The following is a 26,478-nucleotide window of genomic DNA, read 5'->3' as shown; positions in this document are numbered from 1 at the left end:
TCTTGTGCACTCCTTTACATTTCTTACACATTCATATCTTCAAAACCTTCAGAGGAAACATTGAAAGTTAGAAGCTTTGGTCTTGATTTTTCCTCAGTATTAAGTGCTGTAGCCTCTTGTTAAAACAAATAATTTTTGAGAGAGATTTTGCAAAGTTACATGATTGGTATAGACTTGTTTCATTCTCAACTGGCTCCTGCAGTGCACTGGGTTGGTTTACTGTTAATAGTCCCCTCCTGGTTTCACCAGAGGGGACTATAGGTTTGCTTTCCGTCTGTCTGTCCATCCCACTGGTAATGAAATGTGAGGCCATTTACAGCCTAAAGTCGAGGCGCCTCGACACACAATTACAAAAACAGATAAGGGGAAAGATAAAACAAAAGAAAAATCCCTCCTTTATTCTGGCACTTAGCTTCGTCCAGAGATGATCCATTTTGGAACTGGCGTCATCGAAACCGCGTAGTCACTGCGTGGGAAACCGCACCCAAAAATGGTGACAAGCCGGTCTCTGGGCGGTAAACGTACATGAGGTATTCATGTGGCGGTATTCAACACCAGGGCTCGGAAACCATCGTGCAGCTTCTTTTCACGAGTGAATATGCCAACCGTTCCTCTCTTGCACCAGGTCCATTCACGATTGCCCACCTTCCTCCTCGACCATATTACAAGATGATTTCTGAAGCCCCGTGATAAGGCCATGAGGCACGCTCTTCTTCCCTCCTCAGAAACGTACACGTTTCACGACTCAGCCGAACAGTCAATGGCTAGCGTTTTGCTCCAGCGCGGGAACAAATTTGTCTCAGCGCGAACACAAGAATCGTGCAGCCTTCTTCACCGTGTCGAGAGGGAGCGAGCGAGCTCAATCCTTTTGCCTCCAATCGCGTACCTCACACAACTATATCCTCTCCACCTGAACCTTCTGACATCATGCCCATCCATCATCCATCCCAGGGGCATAGTTTGCTAGTTGTCATTCCTGGAGGCGGGGTTTTGCCTGCTTGGAACATTCGGCTCGGTTGTTGTTTTAAGGATGTGATTGCTTTTTTATCGCCGCTCTTGGGAATGCAAAAACATAGGAAATGGTCACAGGGGGCAATCACATACTGGGAGAAATTGGCCTTAATCCCGACCTAATTAACACAGCACCGCCCCCCCACCCCCCCCCCCCCCCCGTGCAGTGACACGTAACAACTTAAGCTGACAGTTTCCATACTTAAATTACAATGACATGTCTCCTGCTCATCCATGGACTATGCTACTCAATACAATCCTACCTTTACTATGAAGTTCTTCCATCTACCCCACAACAAACATAACAATACATGCACAGTGCTTATAGAAGGTCTACACCCCCTTTCAAAATTTTCACCTTTTGTTGCCTTATAACCTGGAATGAAATTGCATTAAATCATACTTGTTCCACCTTGTATTTACACATTGTAACCCACAACTTCCAAGTGAAAAACAAATTCCACAAATTTCAGAAAATTAATGAAAAGTACAAAACTGGAATGTCTTTGTTGGATAAGTGTCCACTCACCTGAGTTAATACTTGGTGGAAGCACCTTTGACACCAATTACAGCTGTGAGTCTGTTGGGATAGGTCTCCACCAACTTTGCACACCTTTATTGGGCAATATTTTCCCATTCTTCTGTACAAAACTGTTCAAGTTCAGTCAAGTTGTGTGGGGAGTCGTGATGGACAGCAATCTTCAAGTCATGTCACAGATTTTTGATTGGATTTAGGTTGGCACTCTGATTGCAGCACTCAAGGACATTTATCTTTTTGTTCCTTAGCCACTCCAGTTTAGCTTTGGTTGTGTGCTTCGAGTCATTGTCATACTGAAAGGTGAACTTCCATCCCAATTTCAGCTTTCTTGCAGAGGGCAGCAGGTTTTCCTCGAGGATTTTTCTGTATATTGCTCCATCCATTTTCCCTTCTATCTTGACAAGTACCCCAGTCCCTGCTGATGAGAAACATCCCCATAACATGATGCTGCCACCACGATGCTTCACAGTAGGAACGGTGTTCTTTGGGTGATGTGCTGTGCTGTGCTGTGCTGTGCTGTGCTGTGTTGGGTTTGCGCCAAACTTAACGTTTTGCATTTTGGCCAAAAAGTTCCATTTTGGTGTCATCAGACCACAAAACTTTTTGCCACACGGCTTCAGAATCTCCAGAGTGGTTTTTTGCATACCTCAAAATGAACTCAAGGTGGGCTTTTTTGAGTTATGTCTTCCTTCTTGCCACCCTACCGTACAGGCCAGGCATAGAGTGCTTGGGATATTGTTGTGATATGCACACAGTGACCAGTCTTTGCCATAAAGGCAAGTAGATCTTTCAAAGTTGCTATTGGTCTCTTTGATCAGTCTCCTTGCTTGGCTATCCACTTTGGAGGGATGACCTGATCTCGGCAGGGTCTTGGTGGTACCAAATGCTTTCCACTTATTAATGGTTGTCTTGACTGTGCTCCAAGGGATTTTCAAGGCCTTTGAAATATTTTTTTATACCCATTCCCTGATTTGTGCCTTTCCACAACTTTTATTCCAGAGGTCTTTTGAAAGCTCCTTGGACTCATGGTTGAGTCTTTGTGTGAAATGCATTACCCAGCAGAGGAAACCTACAGGAAGAGCTGATTTGATTTAATTCTGAAACTAGAAGGGCACTCTGTAGAGCGCATACCTCCGCCCTATAATGCCTGATCCATGAAAACATATCTGGCCCAACACATTTTTGAAATAGCGTGCTATATATCGTTTTTTAGCCTGATCTCTCAATGGTGAGGAATCACTTAAAAAATTATAGTAGTTGGATCTGGATCCAGATCTTCACCAAAATCGAATCAATTCATCATGGTCACACACCCAACCTGTCCACCAAGTTTCATCTGAATCCGTCCACAACGTTTTGAGATATCGTGTTGTATATCGGTTTAGCCCAATCTCTCAATGGTGAGGAATCACTTAAAGAATTATCATATCCGGATCTTCACCAAAATTGAATTGTCTCTTCCTTGTTCCACACTCTACAGGTGCACCAAGTTCCATCCGAATCCGTCCACAACGTTTTGAGATATCGGTTTAGGCTAAAATCTCAATGGTGAGGAATCACTTAAAAATTATCAAATTCCGATCTTCACCAAAATTGAATCATTTATTCCTTGTCACACACCCAAACATGTTCACCAAGTTTCATCCAAATCCATCCACAACTTTTTGAGACATTGTGCTATTTATCGTTTTTGGTCGATCTCTCAATGATAAAGAATCGCTTTTAAAAATTCTAGTTGTCGGATCCAGATCTTCACCATAACCTAATCAGTTTGTCCTTGTCACACACGCAACCTGCCCACCAAATTTCATCCAGATCCGTCCACAACTTTTTGAGATATCCTGGACTGGTGGTAGACTCCAGTTAACTTGGCGTGTGATTTTTGCATGTGATTGCTTATGCTTGAGCTAATTTACAGTTGCTGTTATATGAGGGGGATGAAAACATATCCTACTAATATATTCTAGTTTTGTAGTTTTTAATTAATTTTCTGAAATTTGTGGATTTTTTTTTCACTTGGAAGTTGTGGGTTACACTATGTGAGTGTGCGTGTGTGTTTGTGTTTGTTTTTTTATATATATATATATATATATATATATATATATATATTTTTTTTTTTTTCAGAGGATGAAATGTGTAAGCCTTATTTATCTATTTGTGCTCAGGTGAGTGACTTGCAGAAAGCAGTGAGCAGCTCTGAAGGTATGCGGCGCAGTGTTGCCACCAGCAGACTGCTGCAGGTACTTCCCCAAATATACTAGCATGTGGAATGGTTCTGCCCCCCATTATTCAGGCTTTTTGTGGTTTGCTCAGCAGAAGTCTAACCTACATAGTCATCCTGTGTTTCCTTGACCAGCACCGCGCAACAGTACTCGTGCCCGAATTGCTGCGAAAGGCCGAGGCAGCAGTAAAGGCGCATGATTTCCCCGCATTTTCTCAGCTCGCAATGTGTGACAGCAACCAGCTCCATGCCATTTGCTTGGATACTCATCCACCAATCTTCTATCTCAATGATACATCCCGTCAGATAATGCGTCTTGTACACGCTTACAACCAAGCTTGTGCAGAGATCAGGGTATGTGGAACAGTGTTGTGTGGGTGGCATGGTGAGAATAAGCGAAAAATTAACTATTTATTTCATATTTATGTCCACCACCGAAAGTGGATGGAGATTATGTTTTCGCATTTGTTTCTTTCTTTGTTTGTTTGGTTGTTCGTTTGTTTGTGAATATCTCAAAAAGTTGTGGATGGATTTGTACGAAACTTGGTGTTCAGGTTTAGTATGTGACAAGGTTGAATTGATTATATTTTGTTGAAGATCCCAATGTTTTCCGTTTGAGTGATTCTTCACAATTGAGAGATCGAGCCAAAAAAGATACAACTTGTAGCATGATATCTCAAAACGTATTGATGGGTTATGACAAAACATGGTGGATGAGTTGGGTATGTAACAAGAACAAGCTGATTAGATTTTGGTTAAGGTCTAGATGCAGTTGCAGCCCATCACTGGTGTTCTTTTGTAATGAGTTGTAAGTCATTTGAGGAGAGAGTTTGAAGTGAGCAGAATGTAGTCATGAGGTCATCAATGTAGTTTTAATTTGCTTTTGTGGTACCATTCGTTGAAATGAGGGCCTAACATTCACCGAGTGATGCTTTAATCATTCGTCAATTATTTTCTCATTCAGGCTTTTTTCGACACATTATAGGAGTACAAGATGTAGCGATAAGGATCCAGGGACAGTATTACCAAAGGTTTGTGCAGCTGGAAATCATTATCCAGTTTCTCGAGAAGGCTTCGGTCTTAAATTATTTGAGTTTAACAAGCAGTGGCTGGTTAAGCCGAGCATGTAAACGTTCATTCTGATGAAGCTTTTGCACATTGAAAAGGGTAGTATATCAACATTGAATTGTCAAATAAAAGAGGGTGTTTGCAAAAAGCATGAACTGTTAAAGGTGCTTTACAGGCGACTCAGTCTTGCACATTACAAGGCTCTGAACATTTCAGTGATGAGTGACAGAATGGAACATGTTCAGTGAGAAAGTCACGAAGTAAAAATAAGGGCATTTTTATTGTTTGTGAAAATCGCAAGCAGCTCATGGATTTTGGTGAGTTAAGATGAAAGCTGAAATATATCTAGAATAAGTAGTGGTACATTCAAAGTACACCACCCCCATTCCAAATAAATAAAAATCAATCCTCCAGCGTGCGACATCGCCGGGGCGCTTTCGGCACCCGGCGATGCTGCCTTGCAGTTCATGGAGTTGGAATTGGGAGGGAGCAGTGTACAATAATTTATTGATTAATTGCAGAATTAAAATAAGTAAATAATAATCATAAAATATTTAATTTATTAATCGATTGCCGAACAGCATACCTAAACCACCACCGTTTCATCTGAATCTGTAACTTTTTGAAAATTAAGTAATTAATGGAAAAATGAATAATTAGTTGATTTATCAATAAATCAAAAATACCCTTTAGAGCTAAATCACTTGGTCACTGTCATGTCCAAAGATCAGCTTCCTAGTTCAAAAGGTGCCTGAGATATTGCCGGTATGAGAAATAAAATAAATGTCATTAATATAATAAATCGAAAATAATTTAGTAATCAATCAATGAATTGATTCATCAAAATATATAAAATACCCTTTTTGCCAAAGCACGTTTTCACTTTTGTCCCCAAATTTTAGCTTCCGAGTTCAAAGGATGGCCGAGATATTGCCCGGACAAGAAAACGGAGTAAAAATTGAGTACTCCCTTCCTTCGGTGCCTGACGATGACGTCATGCATCGCCTGTATATGGAATTGGGAAGGAGCAGTGTGCAATAAAATGGTGGAACGTAATAAGAGGACTTGCCTATTCTGCATGTGCACGTTCTCTACATTGTGGAACACAAAATTGGGACACGTTTACAATTCTGACTGAAAAGTTTAAATGTGCATCAAAGCAACAATGTACATACTCATCAAATAGGAACTATCTTTGGAGATTTGTCTTGCAAATGTTCGATGCGACCACTCTCTTTTTTGCCTGTGCACTTACCTCATCCACACAAATGGAATTATTCACGACTCTCTGACGCAAGTCGCGATTGTTCCATTGCTTCCAGCACAATGAAGTCCGGTTCCATTTCCTTTGTGACCAGACATGATATTGTTACGTTTGAGGGGGGTGGTATGCATTCAAAGGGTAATTAGGATGTTTAATTAGGTATGCCATGCTGTTCGAGTTTACCAGGATCTCGATGTAATAAGTAGCAATTCAGTGATGATAAGTTGTCTAGTAAATGTTCATTTCTTCAAGGGGGAAATGATAAATGTCACGTAATTAGATAGGGACACGGGATAGGGTAAGTGTCTGCTTAAACCCCTTTTGGTATTCTCTGAAGACTGGCCGTGACGTCACAGGACAGTGCAGCGGATGGCTCCGCCCCGTGATCACGATTGGCGGAAGGCGATGGCGGTGGGCCAATAAACGGCTCGATTGGGAGTGACGAGGACGAAGGATAAAAAGGTTCTGTTCGGGGTCGAAAAGGAAGAAGAAGAAGATTACAACCAAAAGATCGTGGTTTTTTTGGTGTGGAAGCTGTGGCGGCAGAGAGTGTCCTGGTTGCTGTGCTGATCGTGCTCTTGATCGTGTCTGGGAGCCTTGCCGAGCCTCGTGCCTCGCCTCGGTTGGCTCTGGGGTTCTGCTGACTCGGAGTGCGGGGTCGGGCGGCGGGCGGACCTGCCTCCCTCTCCTGCTCGCGGCTTGGCGCCGGAGCTGGTTCCCTGGCGGCTGTGGGCGGACTTGGGCCAGGACCAGGAGGTCGACAGCACCGCGGTTTCTCCTGCCCCCCCCCCCCTGGCGAGAGCAAGGCCGGCTCGCCCGACGCCGATCCAGGGACGGTTGCGTCCACACCACGGTCCAGCCTGACCACCAGAAATAGCTACGTTTTGTGTGTGTGTGTGTGTGTGTGTGTGTGTGTGTGTGTGTGTGTGTGTGTGTGTGTGTGTGTGTGTGTGTGTGTGTGTGTGTGTGTGTGTGTGTGTGTGTGTGTGTGTGTCTGTGTGTGTGTGTGTGTGTGTGTGTGTGTGCTTGGCGCCTTAGAGGGATTGAGAACTGTATATTCATTGGAATTGTCTGTGTTTTTCCCCACGCACGATCCCACACCATCCCGTCGAATCGCCCCGGATCCCTCTTCTTGCCGAGTCTTGTTATTTCTGGTAATAATAAAAACAAATAAACATCATCAACTCAGTGAAAAGCGACTCGTGCCACCTTCCTCGTCCCATTTGCGGTAGAGCGATTAGAACCGCCATGTTTGGGTTATAAATAAATAAACCGCCTCCATCGTTTCGGCTCATTCTACGTTGGCGGGACTGTTCAAGTCCCATGGACGTCACAATATTCTCTGCTCTGAGAGGCTATCTTCTAAAGCTGAGGATACCTGTTCTGGAATATTCTTGTTTAAGTTTTGTTAATTGTTGTTAATTTGTTGACATAATGTATTTGCACGTTCGTTGAGTACCTTCATGTGTTTTTCTGCCGGGCTGTTAGGCATTGTGCGGCAATGTGCGGGTCTCGTGCTCTTGTTGGGCCTCACTCACGTCCGTTGATGCACTTTCTTCCCTTCCTCTTTTCCTGTTCTTCATTCGCTTGCAACACAAGTCTGTGGGAAGCATCATTTGCTGTGGGGCACAGGTTTGCTACTAATGCAGTGCCCCCTGTAAGTTTCAGCAGGAATTTTTTAATTTGTTCAGGTAGGACATCGGAAAAGTGAAAACCTGAGTAAAACTGTATGAAAGATAGGTCAGTTTTACCACCCGAAAGTGTAATAAACACGACATATCTTCACCTCGAACGTTGTAGTTCTTTTTTCGTGTAAAGCCACGTTGATTAGCAGTGATTTAAGAAGATCTTTTTCGACCCAACCACCCCCTCGCTGTTGCGAAAACTTCAAAAAAAAAACAAACATCATGGTATCGTCCCACATGCTCACAGTATGAATCGTTAGACAGGTGCAATGATTAACGGGAGAGGTAAAATCTAAAACCTACCTGTCCCATGGACAGGCTGTAACATCAATGTTGAGCCCTGTCAGGGTTCCAACGATGGCTCATCAACTCTTCACAAAGGACACCGTGGGATCTTTAACGGTCACCAACTAATCCTGGCAGATGAGACGACCAGCTAAACATATGTCTGAAGGACGGCACACACATTGCTGAATCGCCCTGCCTGCAAAATACCAGTGACAGTTGATAGTCTGGCTGAGATTCAAACCCAGGCTGCGTAGCTCAGAGGCTAGTGTGCATATCTCGAAGCCATCCTGCCAGCACACCCTGCTAATTCATTCCACTGCTTGTTGCCCTCACCTTCCAACTATTGGTATGTTGTGTTTTTCCGGGAGGCTGGATTTTCATATCAAAAAAAAAAAAACAACAAAAACTTTAATCCTCAGTTTTTACAGTTTGTGACCTATGTGTAAATAATTTATTCTATCAAAGGTGCCGTGCAGACACGTGTCCATCCGAGTTCCATCCATAGGTTGGACAGTTCACCTGACTCCACCCACAATTTGAGCCTTAAAATTAAGACTGCCACCATGTTGATGCTTACTGCTATGCGAAGTCAGACTTATTCAGAGCTGTCATATTCACAATCGCCATGCCCTCCTTTTAAGCTTTCCCTTCAGTGTAAAGTGACAATTAAAAGGATTTTGCGCCGATAGGCATCACGGGCCTTGTGAAGATGGGCCTCAGCGATCGGGACAGCGGTCTGTTGTTTATACACTACCCAAATAACTCGTTGGCATTCTCTCCTGCCAGTTTTTTTTAACCGCAGAGGTTATGTACGTCCTTGCTATTATTTCTGACTATATTTTTCTTAAACAACTCGACCAGGGACTATAAAACCCATCATTATAAATATCTTTATTGAGGACTTCCAGGAATCTCGCGATGGTGCAAATGAAAACATCCATCATTATATATTTACTTCTAACGATGTGTATATACGCATCAGGGAGAAAATAATTGCTCTCGGGTCTCGTGGACACCTGACAGTTGCGATTCCACGAGGTTCACGCTTGTATCATGGGATTGTAAATAGGACAGACAACCGTGACAAGCTATGACATGTTGGAGCTGTTTCAGGCACAGTTTCTGTGAAGTCGGTGATAGCACGATAGGGAAGGGGAAAGCGTTAAATATTCTGCTGTTTTGATGTGGGAAGGCCCGTTTGCTTTTATGAGCAGGGAGGCGGGGGGGGGGGGTGAGGAGGTGAGGACAGAGTTTGGTTGGAAGGGGGTGAGCAAAGATAGGACAGAATTGGGAGGGGGAGGTTGAGGCTTTAGCTGGGGCAGTTGAAGAGTTGTGGTGTTAGGAGTTGGGGACAGGGTTTTGAAGACTTGGATTGCGGAGGGGATTGATGCCTTAGGGTTCAGAGGGGGAGGGGCGGTTAGGATGTGGGGTTGGGAGCAGAGGCAGAGATTGAGGATTTGGGGGTTCATGACTTGGGATTTGTTTGGGAGGGGGGGAGGTGAGTTGAGGAAGTGGTCACATTTTGCATTATGCAAATGTTCTGTGGGTCCCTGCGAGTACTGTCGGACCCCCCTTCGTGGGGGATACAGAGAGATGGCCCTGATCTCATGTTTGATATTGAGGGCTTCCACCATTTTTGGCAAAGTAGAAGCAGCATGTACAATGTATAGTGACAAGGTCTGAATCCAAATTGATGATCTGAGGCTGCTGGAGAAAAGGAATGATTTTATGTCAACTGTGATTATGGATTCCATTACCTTGCTGATGATTAGAAGTAAAGGCCCAGTCACACCTTGACGTTTTAGCCAGCCATGACAACGTATCAAAATGTATGTAAAACGCTGGCTTACGCTGAACTTTTGATGTTTTTTTTTTAAAGATTCAGACGTATTCATAACGAGTTGGTCGTATGCATAACATATTAGTAACGGACACAGAACGTTTCGTTGTCTTATTATATAGATAACTTATACCAACGAATGCTTAGCCTGTTGTCGGCGTTCAGAACCTATGCCCAACGATAGTCTAACTTATGCATAGCGCGCTGCACATATCGCCGACGATCACGTGACGTAGCCTATTAAAAGGCTGCCGCACAATGATTCAAATCATAACCGCCGGAGAAATGGAAGTGTCAACATCGCAGTCACACCTTGGCAATCTTGCCAGCGTATGTCAACCTCTGAAAAATGCGTCTAAAACGCTGGCGCACGTCGAATACGGCATGGGTAGGTTTGGTATACGTGAATAGAACGCTAAAGTACGCTATCATACGTCGTAGTAAGTGGAGTACATCTTGTACTTTTAAACGTGTTAAAAATTTTATGACGTACTTGCCGTATGCCTCACACGTTCCGCATGCGATGGGAATAAGTTGTACGCACGATATGCGATCGTTGGCAAACGTCAACAAAAGTTACTTGTAAGTTACTCATAAGTCGAAACACGTCAATGTAATGGTTAGTGCCAGTGTTCCAGACTCCCTGGTTTTTTTGTTTTTTTTCGGTATGACTGTGATGTTGACACTTCGATTTCTAGTGCGGTTATCATATAATATTGTTGTGGTTACCAAATTCGCAAACCACCATTCAGGTCCCTTAGGTGAGGTATCTCGGCAAGTATATGTGTAGTTAGGCCCAAACCCGTTGTCTAGTGGGAATACATGTCATTTATGCGTGCTGCGACTCTTCAGAATAGCCGTTTTTCTTTTACTATCTTTAATTTGGACCAACCGCCATGATTACCACCACAATCACAACATCAACCACCAACCACAACGCCGCTTCACCACAACCGCCACGACCTTCACGTCACACCTCGCAACCGTAGCATCGCCACCGTTCTTGCCCCGCTGTGGGTACCGGTGTTGGACTCGTGCAGGGCGCGCGTCGAACAGCGTGTACAAAATCACGGATTTTGTGCTTCAAAAACGGATCAAAAACGACACACGCCCACTTTTTGCCGTCCAATCGGTGAGCGAGGGGCGATTTGGCCCCGCCTCCAGGACGATCGATATATGCAAATTTGTGGATCAAAAAGCCTTCACGCCCACTTTTTCTCGGGCCAATGGGGAGCGAGGTGAAAGGTCAAAGGGAGGGGGTCAAAGGCGAAGCTACGGGGGGATAAAAGGACCGTGTTCGTCAGGGAGAAGTGGAGAGGCGGAGAGTCGGAGAGTCGGTCGGAGAGTCAAGAAGAGGAGAGTCCAAGGAAGAGTCCGGAGTCGGAGGGTGGAGAGTCGGAGAGTCCAGAGGCGGAGAGTAGGAGAGTCGGAAGCAGAGGGTCAAGACTTCGCGGGCGGTGGAGCTGCTCGTCGTGTGCGTTGGAGTCGGAACGGAGGGGACGAGCTGTGGAAAGGCGGCGACACCAGACGAGGGGGTGCTCGCGTCGTGCAGGAAGCTGCACCCGAGGGAGGCCGACAGCGCGACCTGGCCGAGGTGGAGACGCTCGTCGCACATAATAAAGATCCTCTATACCCCGAGCATCAGCAACCCCCTCCTGTTTCCCCCCGCGCTGAGATAGTGCGACCAAGGGGGCCCCTTTCCCACCCCCTGCCAGACACTGTCCGCGAGGTCCGCGGAGTTGGGGCGCCATCGCCGCTCCGCGTCTCATCACCAGACGGGTAGGCGCGACCCGGTCTCGGCCTCAGGCCCGCCTCATCCTTGAGGGTATTTCTTTTCCTTGGTTTTGGGTATGTGTTGTCGGCGCCGTCTGTGAGGTAGAATTGTATAAGTGTTGCCGTGTGCTCGGTAGTCGGTATTAGCTCTGCATTGTGTTTTCACTTTTACATTTGCTTGTTGTGTAAATTGCATTGTGTCTTTTCTGTGTGCATTTGGTGGAATTGTATATGTGTGCTTCCCGTGTGCCGCGAATAAATGTGCTTTTGTGTTGAACTGTTTCCCGCTTCGCTTCGTCATTTCTCCCATTGAATCCCCATCTTGCTTCACGTAAAGGGTTGGTAGTGGGCTGAATACGCCCGATAATTAATCGAACCGTCGAGGTCGACGATAACACCGCTCGGTTATTCTGATAGTACGGAACGGGTCGCTTAAGTGGCCCGTGTCCGAAGTCGACCTGCGGCGAGGTGCGATCGCCCGGTCTACCCTCCGCGTGGGTACTTAGGTAGGTCGAATTTGGCGAACAACCCTATCCCACGCGGGGGCTGATTGGCTCGATCGCGGTGAGACCGAAAGGTCCACCCGTGACTGGTTCCCGGCGTTAGTCTGAGAGGGTCACGACTGGATTGTCCGTCCGGTGGGCGACGTGCCGCGATTCGAGTTACGTGGCCGTCGGCACGCCGGCGGGCGCGAAATCCGCAACAATATAATTAATAGGCTGCCGCTCAACGATTTAAATCATAACTGCAATAGAAATTAAAGTGTCAACATCACCGTCATACCGAAGAAAAAAAAAACCCCAAAAAACCAGGGAGTCTGGAACACTGACGCTAAGCATTACATTGACGTGTTTCAACTTATGAGTACCTTTCAAGTAACGTGTGTCAACGATCGCGTAACGTGCCTACAACACGTTACTCATAGGTTAGAAATAAGTTTCGGGTACGCTAAACATTACCTCGACGTGTTTCGACTTATGATTAACTTGTGTCGACGTGTGTCAATGATCGCATAATGTGCCTACAACTTATGGCCAGCGTAGTGGAACTTGTGAGTCATACGCTGGCATAAGTCGTAAAATTTCAAGCATGGAAAATTTGTGGACAACCGCAAAGTACAACGATGAAAGCCAGCGTACTCCGACGTATGGCAGTGTTTTTAAGCATGCTCTCAATGTTTCCAAAACTTACCCATAACGTATTCGACGTGTGCCATCGTTTTAGACAAATTTTTCAAAAATCGGCATAAGCTGGCTAAAACGTCAAGGTGTGACTGGGCCTTAAGGTAAGTTCATTTAGCTGTAATTAAGGGGATCCTTTTTTGCACCTTTTTATGTAATGCTGTGAAATTGGCTGATTTTTAATTTCCCAGGTGGATATAGCAGACCAGTCCTGAAGTTTAAAAATAAAAAAATACAAAACCCGAATGTGCGAATGTCGAAGCAGGTCGCACTTTGTGACCCATGAGTACACAGGGTCCGCGAATAGCAAATCTGTGAATAGTGCTGTCTGACAGCACTCTTTTGCATGGATTTAAGTTGTGGCCTACTTGCAGGCTATCATTCAATTATGATAGTCATCCCACGTCTGAAAACGTGATTGAAATGATGCAATCTTTGAGTTTCATGGAGAAAGTTCGATTACTCTAACAGTATGTTGCATCATCCTGGGTGGACCATTGTGTGCCCTTGTTACACATATGTTTTAAAAAAGAGGCGTTTTGAAGCATGGCAAGCATAACACCTCCGTAGTGTTGTCCTTTCATTAACAGACGAGTTTTCGTCACTATATCTAAGCCTGGTGTTGGCTTAGTGGTTAGGGTGGCGGCTTGGGATCCTAGGGTCCTCGGTTCAAGCCCCATTGACCGCTGAATTCATAAATACACGAGGAGGTTGACTCAGCCTGTCATCCTTCCAAGGTCGGCAAAATGAGCACCAGTGTACTGGTAAGGGGGACACTGCATCAGCGGCATAGCCACGTCCCAACCAATGATGCAACCAGCAGCCATAGGCTGCACTCGATAGACGGAGAGAGACAGAGACAGAGACAGAGACAGAGACAGAGACAGAGACAGAGACAGAGACAGAGACAGAGACAGAGACAGAGACAGAGACAGAGAGACTATATCGAAGAATGCACCGCACAAGTTTTTCCGAAAGATTCTGTCTATATGTTCGGCTATCTGGCATTAACATTCACTGATTACCAACCTGCAAAGATAAAGTTATTATTTTGGTGTGAAATTATATATTGTAAAGTTTTTACGCTATAGTTATAGTCGCAAATTAAAGAGTTCATCAACATCCTGTTGTACTAATGGCAGTACGTGTTCGTGTTATTTTAACACTAGCCGTGCTGACCCATCACTTCGCTGATGGGCTTAATTCAACTGAAGAGAGGTTGACGTCATTTATTCCTGATATGTGAAGCATCCTGCAACCCGTCCCTGCAGAAAACAGACTTTTTTTGGAATGCCAGCTGCATTTTCCATCCAATCGTCATGTAACTTTGTTCAAAATACAAGGTGTTTCAAAAAGTGTGATGCAACTTTAAATGTTTATTTACAAAAAACAGAAACCTCAGGAACGTGACCCAAACATTTCTTGAAAGCTTATGAAATGGTATTTTCTATCACTAATTGCTATTGCAGGAAGTCACTGATCGAGTTAGTGAGAGCCCAAGGTCTGAAATTGGCATTTATGCAAAATCCTTGTAATTGACGTTCTCAATGTGTGCCTCTCCACCGTTCAGACAGGCTTCAAAGTTCTGTTCAACTTTCCTGCAGGTCTTATGTGGGACTGCCTGGAGGTAGTCTTGACACCTCCTGATTCAGATCATCCAGTGTGGCCAGGGAGGTTGGCGTAGACGAGTCCTTCACAGCCCCCCAGAGCCAGTAGTCCAGAGCGTTCAAGTCTGGGCTATGGGGTGCCCAGTCATGAGCGGTACCCAGGGCAAAGAGGTGGTTTCTGAAGAGCTGCCACAGGAAAGTGATGGTGTCACCAGCTGTATGCGGAGGTGCACCATCCTGCATCAACCAGGTCATGCTGAGCTGTTTTGGGGTGACCTTTTGGGCTACATCATGATGGAACTTCTGGAGCACAGCCCGGAAGCGCTCACCGTTGATCATCACCGTCCTGCTGTTCACATTCTCAAACTGCGCCCTGAAGGCGCAGAAACATTTAACCTTAGGCCCTTTCAGATACCTCTCAGGGATCTTCTCAGGTGCGTGCTTCTGCCCCCCAGAAAATCTTGTTGTGGTTGTTGATGGCACCGTTCAAGTGGAAATGGGCTTCATCACTGAACCAGATCAGGTTGATCCAGTTTGGGTACTGCTCCATCCTGTCACTGAGCTAAATGCACATATCAAGTCTCCTTCTCATGTCATCTTGACCCAGTTTATGCCTAATAGAGATGACGTATGGGAAAAGCTTCAGTTCCTTAGTGAAGATACACCAGCCTGATGTTGGTTTGATGCCTAGCTCCCATGAGCACCGGCGGTGGGACTTCTTGGGGCTGTCCACTGCAAAATCCCACGCTGCGTCGATGTTGGTCACTGTACCCTTGTGCACAAAATGTTTCACAATACATTGAATGGCACAATTTGTGGGTCCATCACGTGTTCTGAGGTAGTATTCCCAGCAGAGTCTCCGGCAGGTGTCTACATATGATTTAATCTCGTACCACAGAGCCACCACTTTTGTCTTCTGCTTCACTGTCAATGGCATAGTTGAGCTACGGAGCAGGAAATCCCAGGTTACAAATACCATGATAACACCAACAAACCCTGAAAAAGAAAACTGTATAAGTCAAAAAACAAAGAAATGGCAGGAAGTCAAAGTCCTATCAATCTTTTTGAAACTGTGTGTGTGTGTGTGTGTGTGTGTGTGTGTGTGTGTGTGTGTGTGTGTGTGTGTGTGCGTGTGCGTGTGCGTGTGCGTGTGCGTGTGCGTGCGCGTGCGTGTGCGTGTGCGTGTGTGTGTGCGTGTGTGCGCGCGCGCACGTGTGCTGTATATATCTGGGATAGGTACTCCTATGTTGGACGTTTCATGTCAGTCACCTAAGCGGTTGCGGAGAAAATGAATTTAAAAGCAAATAAAGGTGAGGATCGAAGAAAACAAGTGAGGGCCTTGGCTGATGCTCCACACACAACATGGTCAAGGATGATTGTGGATGCCTAGTAATAGCCTAAAGACTGGATGTTTCAATTCACAAACATATCGCATACCAATCTGTGAATCTCAATTAGGATGGAAAATTAAGTAAAACTTGTGAAAAAGGATCTTTTATAATGCAGTCACCTCTGCCACCGAAGGTGGGGATGGAGGAAATTTTTCACCCCTGTCTGTCTGTCTGTCTGTCTGTGAGCAGGCTATCTCAAAAATATTTTGGTGGATTCGTACGAAACTTGATGGAGAGGTTGGGTGTGTGACAAGGAAGAATTGATTCGATTTTAGTGAAGATCTGAATCTGGATCCGAGAATTTTTAAGTGCTTCTTTACCATTGGGAGGTGGGCCCAAAAACGATATATTGTTGCGGATTTGGAAAACTATCGCACACAACATTCAGGTTCCTATAGCTCAGTTATATCGGTAAGTATGTGTTTTATAGATGACTTCCTTTCTCTTGTCGAGTGGGGAGATAAATGTTCATGCGCTGTGAAGTTATTTTAATCGTCAGGTTTTCTTTTCGTTATTTTTACACCACCAACAACAACTAAAACAGCGCCAGCATCGTTTCATCTGCACAGCTTGCTTCTTGCCACCGACGCCATCGCTCACGTCCGTGTCAGCGCATGCGTGGGTGGAGTGCACGCAGAGTGCACTTCCTCTGGCTGTTTGGTAGGTGGAGCCCACGCAGAGCCATGTTGCTCAACTTCCAGTTGGAGGGGCGGTCCTTTGGAAGAAGGCGGAGTTGGTGGAGGAGCCGCGCGGTGACCATCGACCAATCGGTGTGCAGCGGGGAGGGCGGAGACCCCCCCCTCCCCCCACGCGGGGGACGAGGAAATAAGAGCGCAGACAGTTGGTCGGGAGAAGAGTTTTTCGGGAGGAGATTTTTATAGGAGAGATTTTGCCACAGTCCTCGTCGTCGTCAGCCCTGGTCCTGGTCCGCCTCTGCCGCCTCCTCCTCCGAATGATCGCGAGCTTGGGCGATCACCTCAACTGGGTTCAGCTGCGCTGGACCGTCCTTGGGTGACTGGAGCTCCGGGAAGGAGTGGACACCAGTTGCGTGCTCGCGGCCAGGTAGGGGCCGGGTATCATATGCTACCCTGATCTTCAGCCCGACTGTCCTCCAGACTGGAGATCCAAATAAAGACCAATTGGTCCGATTCTTTGGGTGTGTGTGTGTGTGTGTGTGTGTGTGTGTGTGTGTGTGTGTGTGTGTGTGTGTGTGTGTGTGTGTGTGTGTGTGTGTGTGTGTGTGTGTGTGTGTGTGTGTGTGTGTGTGTGTGTGTGTGTGGCGCCAGTAACAGTAAAACTGTTAAGTGCTTTTGCTCTATATATTTGTATTTTCATTTCTATTATTCGGTTTAGCTCTGCTTTGCTTGCGTGCTTCCCTCATTCCCCACCTATTGTATAAATAAACCGCATTTGTTGAATGTTTTCAGCTCGTTCGTGTCCATTCTTGCATTGACTGAGCATGACACGTGATTGAGAATTAGTACTGCAGTTTGGGGCGGTAAATTGTCATTTGGTCCGGCGCGACTTTGGTAATTCCGCTTGGTTACGCCGGATCCTCGTCGGTCTCCGATCGCGACTCGATTCGGACAAAGTCGGCCGAGGGTGAATTTCCCCGGTAGTTGGACCACGTGGGTATTTAGGTAAATTGAAATTGGCAATCGACCCTTCCTCACGTGGTCTATCCATTGGTGAACTTCGGTCCGATAGAGGACCCGTCGGCTCCGGACTTATCCGGGGCGATGACCTATACATTTCGGGCGATCGGTCAGGCCGACTTGCAGCTCCATCTTGCGGTCATGCTCGCGACCGATACCCGGCCCCACAACAGTATAACATGATATTTCAAAAAGTTATGGACTGGTTATGACATAACATAGGTGGATGAGTTGGGTCGGTGACAAAAACAAGCCGATTCGATTTTGGTTAAGGCCCGGATGCAGATCCGGCCCATCAGTGGGATACAAAACATAAACGGCTCAGCCTGGTGGACATCTGCACTCTACCGAGAGTCTGCAAGAACTCTAGTTCTTATTTTTGCTTTCGTCATGGCTTTAGTTATTGTTTGTGTTCCTTCCATGTTCTTTCATATGTTTTTTATTTTTCTTCAGCAAATATTACAATACTCTAGTTGCGAACACCACGTATCACGGGATATGCTGCATTCACATTCACGGGACTCTACCTTCGACGTGCTGTTTCTACTCTCCCAACAATGGTGGAGGCCCTCAATATCAGACATGAGATCAGGGCCATCTCTCTGGACACATCTCGAGCTTTTGATACAGTCTGTCATCCTGCCTTGCTCTCCAAACTATCTGCTGATGGAATGCAAGGCCAACTCCAATCCTGGATTACTGACTTCCTTCATTCACTCTCACAGACAACGTGGCTCTTAACGGATTTCCAGTTCCGGTTTTTGAGCGACGGTTGGTTCTTTCCAGGGGCCTCTGCCGACTTTCTCAAAGATAAGTTTCCGGTCATTGTATGTCGCGTTTTGACTGTTTATTTTGTTGCCTCCATGTTTACTTTGTGTTCCTAGTTCAGTTTTGTTTCAAAACTTGTGCTAATTTGGTGTGCATTCGTCAGTTTGTCATATCTGGCTTCCCTGAGGCCTACCCGTCTTCCCGTCTATGAACACGATCGTGTTTATTTGTATTTTCTTCTTGCTATCAGTTTTTTATTTTCTCCAATTTCGCTCCACCAGCCTTCTATCCCTCTCAACTATACCCTCTGTTTCATGTCTTGAAATATAAAAAATACAACAAAAAAAAACCTTTCCCTCCTCATCTTATACCCCACATAACCACGTGACTTCCTGTCCCGACTCTTCTTCCTCCTTTGTCCAATCTCCCATCTTCCTTCGACTTTTGCTGACCCACATTCACCATATACCTTCACGATTTTTTTTCTTCAATCTTTCCTTTACCTAATCTTAAAATAAAAAAAATTTTAACTTTATTATTTTCACTTCTCACCTTACACCTCCCGTAACCAGATGATTTCTCTAAAGGCCCAGTCACACCTTGACGTTTTAGCCAGCTTATGCCGATTTAAAAAAAAATTTGTCAAACGCTGGCACATGTCGAATACGTTATGGGTAAGTTTTGGAAATATTGAGAGCACGCTGAAAAACACTGCCATACGTCATAGTACGCTGGCTTTCATCGTTGTACTTTGCGGTTGTCCACAAATTTTCCATGCTTGAAATTTTACGACTTATGCCAGCTTATGACTCACAAGTTCCGCTACGCTGGCCATAAGTTGTAGGCACGTTATGCGATCGTTGACGCATGTCGACACACGTTATTTTGTAAGTTACTCATAAGTCCAAACGCGTCAATGTAATGGTTGGCGTCAGTGTTCCAGACTCCCTGGTTATTTTTTTTTTCTTCGGTATGACGGTCATGTTGACACTTCCATTTATAGTGCGGTTATGATTTAAATCGTTGAGCGGCAGCCTATTAATTATATTGTATTATAACCGCACTAGAAATCGAAGTGTCAACATCACCATCATACCGAAGAAAAAAAAACAAAAAAAAACAGGGAGTCTGGAACACTGACACTAACCATTACATTGACGTGTTTCTACTTATGAGTAACTTACAAGTAACTTTTGTCGACGTGTGCCAACGATCGCATATCGTGCGTACAACTTATTCCCATCGCATGCGGAACGTGTGAGGCATACGGCAAGTACGTCGTAAAATGTTTAACACGTTTAAAATTTCAAGACTTACTCCACATACTACGACGTATTATAGCGTACTTTAGCGTTCTATTCACGTATACCAAACTTACCCATACCGTATTCGACGTGCGCCAGCGTTTTAGACGCATTTTTCAGAGGTCGGCATACGCTGGCAAGATCGCCAAGGTGTGACTGCGATGTTGACACTTCCATTTCTCCGGCGGTTATGATTTGAATCATTGTGTGGCAGCCTTTTAATAGGCTACGTCACGTGATCGTCGGCGTTACGTGCAGCGCGCTATGCATAAGTTAGACTACCGTTGGGTATAGGTTGTGAACGCCGACAACAGGCTAAGCATTCGTTGGTATAAGTTATCTATAAGACAACGAAACGTTCTGTGTCCGTTACTAATATGTTATGCATATGACCAGCTCGTTATGAACACATCCGAATCTTTAAAAAAAAACATCAAAAGTTCAGCGTAAGCCAGCGTTTTACATACATTTTGATACATTGCCATTGCTGGCTAAAACGTCAAGGTGTGACTGGGCCTTAACCCTCTTCCTCTTCCTGTAACTTTTGCCGACCTACCATCTTCCTCCTACTTTAGTCCATCCAAATTCACCATTCACCTTCACAGTTTTATCTTCAACGTTTCCTTTACCTATCTTACCTAATCTTTTTTTTTTTTTAAGTCTATTAAAATGTTTCACCTTCCTCTTTCACACGTTGTTCTCTCAATTGAATCACAATTCACTTTTCTTCTTCTTCTTCAATAGACTTTTCAATTCGACCCTTCCTCATCCCGTGTCTTAAAAAGTACAACTGTTACAACTTTTCTTTTCTCCATTCTCTTAATTCTCCTTTATTGCATCTCTCACATAATGTGTTTAATCGCAACTCTGACGTTAAAAAAAATTTAAATCACAGTTTGCAATGCTTGATCGTGTTCTGTCAATCGTCCTTTTTTTTCCAACTTCAGTGCCAATTCAACCCTCCTCCTTACATCTACCTCCTCCTAACCCCTCACCTGTTATACACCCTATTTACCCTTTCCATCTTGCCCCTCATCCTACCTCTGCTCTTAGCACCTCTTCACTGTCTTCTGCTTTAGTATCAGCTCCTTCTCTGATGTCCCAAATTATGTGGTGTTCTAACATCTTTGGGATCCATTCTAACCGAACAGATATCTCATTCTCTCGATCAGTACCTTCCTCAACATTTCAAACATTCTCTTTCTTTCCTCTCACACCTCCCCCTCTTCCCAACCCCTCAAATATTGTACCTCCCCCTGCCTATTCCTTTCTTCACCATACCACTACCAAGTCTCATCCTTCCCCTCTCCACACCTCTCCCATCGCCCTCCTGCCCCTTGGCCGTGCCTGCTTTCGTTGTCTCCCCTCCCTCTCAAAGCTTCCCTCTCACAGCAACCGTCACACTCTTTCCCCTTCCAAGCTTCCCTCTCACCTTTCTCAAAAACTCTCCCCTCTCACCCTTCTCCCTCCAATCTGCCCCTCACTCTCCATTTTCAAAGTTGACCCCCCTCACATCCACAAAGCTGCCTCTTCCCCTGCCCTCTCTCTTCCATCTCATCCCTCCACCTCCTCCAATCTTCAACTTCCCTCTGCCCCCTCTCATTACTCCCCACTGTACCTCATCCCATCACCACCAAGCCTTTTCTCCTCCTCATCCGCCCCTCTCCCTGAGCTCTTCTGCAATCCCCCACACTCTCAACAACTCTCCCCACCCCCCTCTTCCCTCGTCCTACCCTCACCTGCACCCAAAGCCTCCTCCACTCCCTCTTCCTTAAGTGTGGAACTCAAACATTTGGGGCCTTTGCTCCAACCTGACATGTTTCCATGCAGGTTGCCACTGACAAACCAGACATGATCTGTTTAACTGAAACTTTCCTCCCTCAAGATGTCTCTGACTCCCTAGTAGCTCTCCCTGGTTACTTCCTCCTCCGGTATGATAAACCTGAGCCTCGTCCTGGCGGCGGTGTTGCTCTCTTCATCAAAAACTCTATTCCTCACTCCATGAACTGCACTCACTCCCTCACACCCCCAGGAATACCTCTGGCTGCAGCTTCCCCTCCACTCTCATCTCATGTTTATGTGTGTTGTACCATCCACCAAACAGTGATTACTCCATTTACACCTCGCTCGCCGAAAACATGGACCAACTTCTTTCCTTTCATCCCAACTCTCTCTTCCTCGTATGTGGTGATTAAATCGTCATCATGCTCATTGGCTAGGTGTGGGTACCTCCCTCACCTGCCATGGCTCTTTAGCAAAAGACTTCTGCAATTCATTGGGACTGACACAATCTGTCAACTTCCCGACCTGGATCTCAATCAACGTTACTCCATCTCTTCTGGATCTGATTTTGACCAATTTCCTTGAAAATATCCACTGTTCTTCCTTCGCTCCAATCGGTTTTTCTGACCACGTGCTTGTCAAAGTAAACATCTCTCTGGCTGTTATGAGAGAACTACTTCAGAACCGTCAAGTCCAGCATTTCACTCAGGCCGACTGGCAGGGGCGTCAAGCAGCCATCAAACTTCTAGACTGGTCTCCCATCACTACTTTCTCCAACATCAACTCATCCTTGAAATTCTTTCAAAGAAATTTGCTCTCACATGCACAGATTTGTCCCATCTCGTTTTCAGTTGTCCTACCCTTCCTCCCAGCCATGGTTCATTGAAGCTTGTGGTGAGGCAGTTGTCCTGAAACAACTTGGCTTTGCCTCATGGAAGGCAAATCCAACTGAAGGCAATCTCGGTTCCTTCCACAAAGCTCAGAACAAGTGGGTGTGTCTACTCTGAGGAAAGCCAGGAAACACCATCTTTCAAGTCTCATGTCTGAAGTCTCAAACCTGTCTCCCTCCTTCAAATCCTGGTAGCATCTAGTTCAGTCTGTTTCTGGGATATGTTCCCCCTTCATCCCCTCCCTCACCTCAAATGGCCGCACAGTTGACACTACACGTGAAAAGGCTGGAGGCCTAAACTCCATGTTTCCTTTCAAAATCTTGTGGCCCAATCCAATCGCTTTCTGGACCCACCTTACCCAGTCACACTCAGCTGTGTTGGACTCTGTGTCCTTTTATCCTGACAAGGTGTAGACTATTGAGCTTGCTGTCAAACCTCGACTCTGATTCTGCAACCGGTCCAGATGGCATCAGCCCACATATCCTAAAAACCTGCTGTGAGGATGCTCTTGCTCACCCTCTCTTTGTTCTATTCACTCTCTCATTTGTTCAAGGTCATCTGCCATCTGCTTGGAACTCAGCTAACATTACCACTCTGCATAAAAAAGTGCAAAAACAGATCCTTGAAACTACAGACCAATCAGCCTTCTCCCAATCATCAGCAAGGTTATGGAATCCATCATCGCTTCAGACATTAAATCCTTCCTCTTCTCCAATGGCTTGATTTCTGATTATAAATTTGGATTCAGACAAGGTCACTCTACCATGGATATGCTGCTTCTGCTCTCCCAACAATGGATGGAGGTCCTCAATGCCGGACATGAAATCAGAGCCATATCCCTCGACATATCACGTGCTTTTGGCACGGTCTGGCACCCTGCCATTTAATCCCTCATCATACCAGCAAGCAGCAGCTTCGTCGCTCTCTGCAGATCTGGATAAAATCACAAGCTGGTCCAACACATGGAACATGTCTTTCAATTCTGACAAATCTCACACTCTCACTATGTCTCCCCAAAAGGACCGTCTGGGAACCCACCCCCCCCCCATCTACTTTGTCAACAATCCTCTTGAAGAAGTCCTTTTGTTCAAGCTTCTGGGCCTCACCATCTGTCATGATCTTTCCTGGGAAAGCCACATTTCCAAACTGGCCTCCAAAGCCAGTTGCTGACTGGGAATCCTCTGTCATGCAAAGTCCTTCCTTGGCAAACCTGAGCTCTTGAACACAAACAAAGCTTTCGTCCGCAGCCTGGTGGAGTACTGCTCTCCCCTCTGGGCTGGTGCTCCCGCCTCTCACCTTTCTCGGCTTCACTCTTTGGAAACCAAGGCATTTAGGATCGTTGGTGTCTCCTGCGATGAGGCTGTCTTTCCGTCTCTCACCGTAGGCAGGTCGGTGCTCTTTGTCTTTTACCGTCTCCTCTCCAGCCTCACCCCCCTCCTCTGTCTGAGCTATGTCCCGCCGCCACCGCCCCTCCATATTTCCACAGGGCGCTCAAGGCCCGCCAGCAACCCCCTTCTGGTAGAACTACCAAAATCGAGAATCACTGCTCACCTTCACTCTTTCATTCCTCTTTTTTCCCCACCTTTGGAACAATCTCCCACACTCCTCCCTCCAGGTCTTCAAAACAGCTGTTCACCACCACCTTTTATCTTCCCCCATCCAAAACCACGATCTTTTCTACCCCCACTAATCCACCCCAAACCAACCTCCTTCAAATTCCCTTTCTTTCCTGAAAGTCCCTGTAGTGTCCATCTTGTTTACTCTGTGTACCCCACCCCATCCCTCTCCCTTCCACAGATCTAATGCCTCTGAACAATCACATGATGATTGGATGGAAAATGTGGCCGGTGTTCCACAAAGTCTGTTTTCTGGAGGAATGGGTTGCAGGGTGTCACATATCAGGAAAAAAACGGGCTCGACCTCCAAAAATTTGTGTTCTTTCTGTGTCAGTCATGCTTTATTCTGAAGGGTTCCTGCTGTCAAACCAACCAAACTGCAAGGTTGAAGCTCTAAGTCCTGCTACTTCCTCTTCCCTCTTGGAAATATAGGCAACTCTATGATGAAAGACAAATTTTTGTTCCAAGTGAATCGATTTTTTGCTTTCCAACGAAATTTCCATTTTTAGTATTCTTTGACAGCAGTAACTCTTTAAAATAAATCGTGGACACACGCTTTTCCTTTGAACAATTGATGCATTTTTTAATTTTTTTTTCCAAATGTAGATGTTGAAGTTTGTTTTTCATTGTAATTACAACCAAATAATAAACCAGCATGTGGAAGGGTTCCAATTTTCCAAAACTGCAAAGGCAATGTTAATTTTTTTTTCGCAAACCATTGGTCATGAATTTGTCAAACGACCAATCACCACCATTACAAAATACATCCTGCAGTGGTTGAGGCAAGTCAGACATTGTATATCAGTACTGCAGGTGCAAAAAGCCTGTAAACTCTGATGCACATCTCAATTATTTCATTTCTTTTCAACAATTAGCTTGATGGAGTTCTGCTCTTCCCTCTGGACTGCCTCACATCTTACTCAGTTTGACGCTGTGGAAACCACGGCCTTGAAAGTCATTGGAATCTCCCACACTGAAGCAGTCTGTGGACTTATCACTTCACCATCACAGACAGGTTCGTGGTCTCCATCCTCTATTGCTGGTCTTGCACCCTCTGCTTTGTAACCCTCACCACATCTCCCCCCTCCCCCCCCACCAGGCTTCCGGAGGGCTCACAGTCCGCAATCAACCGTCTGGTAAAACTACCGAAATCCAGGATCACTTCTCACCTCCACTCATTTGTTCCTCTTTTTTTCTGCCTGTGGAATCAACTTCCATATCCTCTTCAATTTCTTTATTCCTCCAAGTTTTCAAGACGGCTGTTCACCGCCATCTCAGATTGTTCCCAATCCAAAACCATGATCTTTTTTATCCCCGACCCAAATTCCTCCTAATTTTCTATTTTTCCTCCGAGTTTCCTTCAACATGCATGTGCTTTGCGTTGTTTGTGTCTGTCTGTTATGTCCTGATCTGTTCAGTGTGTTAGCTCTTCCAGGAGCCTCGACTATGAAAACAAAAAAACAAACACCTGGCATCTGTTGGCTGTTAACCTCATTCTCTGCCTTTTACCTATCCTGATTTAATCCTCCCCTCCCCCTTCCCCTCCAAACATTTCCTTCATTATCTACTCCCCATCCCCATTTTCTCAGTTATCAGTGAGCAAAAGCTTGTCTTTACAAGCTCTAAGCGTGCAGGCCTTTCCACCCTTGTTTTGAGCAATTTCAGGAATTTTGTTCCCCTTCCCTATTCAACTCATTTGCACTCTTAAAAGTGAGAACAGCAATCGACCTTGTGTCCCTTTAGTAATCTGCTCCGTAATTTGTACCTATTCACTGCACCTGTATTTTGTTAATATTAAGTCCCATCTGGATGTTTCATTGAACACTTTATGATCAAACGAATACATTTCCCAATCACCCACAACTCAGTTGCTTATAATGCATGTCTTCTCTTTAGTGATCATGAGTCAACAAAAGGAAAACAGCTTGAGGATCAAGATGTTTACATGCTCAAATATCCTTCAGAATAGTTTAGGTTCTGGCTTGAGTAAGGAACTTGATTCAATGGCGATAAACATGTTTACAGGTCTTGTTATTAAAGTTATTGGCTCCCATGTTTATTTTCATGTGAAACAAGTGGCAGGTCATGTGAACCTGTATATATATAGATAGTGAAATCGATTTTTTTTTCCTTCAGCTAGTGGTTGAATTAGCAGCAAAATGTGAAAAGCAATTCATTGATAGAACATTCAGATCTGAATGGAGACATTTCCATGTTTGGGGGTGGAGACATTCCATCCTCCCTTTCCAAATAAAATTGGACTTGATTGTGAGTGGGAGAGTGGTCGTAATCAGTCATGCCACTTAAAGGCTAACTTTTAACATTCCAAACAACTTACTCCCAGCCACAACCTCAATGTTACCTTCTAAAGCTACACCACTACCTGTTGAGACCATTCCTAACTCACAATGCCAGTAATTTCAAAATCTGTATGCAGGCAGGATACACATTTGATGCAGGACCCAATGCGTTTGTCCTGACAACGGCACGTGATGCCAGCAAGCTCCTCGGACTCATTGCGCACTTCTTCCCCCCGCAGACGTCCAACAGCAAGAGGTACATGACCTTTAGCAAAGGCACACTTGAAAGCAATCAC

At 45.3% G+C, this 26,478-nt stretch overlaps 1 protein-coding gene across 2 annotated transcripts in view; it reads left to right on the top strand.

The window, feature by feature from the left end:
- The window catches only part of MVD (mevalonate diphosphate decarboxylase), a 47,997-nt gene that overhangs the window by 16,878 nt on the left and 4,641 nt on the right, over positions 1-26,478 (top strand). Inside the window, exons 6-8 of one of the 2 annotated variants that reach the window (XM_085888342.1) lie at positions 3,715-3,789; positions 3,906-4,124; positions 26,320-26,438. In XM_085888342.1, the coding sequence (XP_085744468.1) occupies positions 3,715-3,789; positions 3,906-4,124; positions 26,320-26,438 (413 nt within the window). Of the gene's footprint in view, positions 1-3,714; positions 3,790-3,905; positions 4,125-5,740; positions 6,441-26,319; positions 26,439-26,478 lie in introns of those variants that run through there. The other variant, XM_085888343.1, reaches the window with a different exon arrangement.

Source organism: Eptatretus burgeri, chromosome 7, assembly GCF_056783735.1.
Source record: "Eptatretus burgeri isolate ZD-2024b chromosome 7, Ebu_testis_v1, whole genome shotgun sequence".
NCBI lineage: Eukaryota > Metazoa > Chordata > Myxini > Myxiniformes > Myxinidae > Eptatretus > Eptatretus burgeri.
This window is presented reverse-complemented; position numbering and strand designations above follow the sequence as displayed.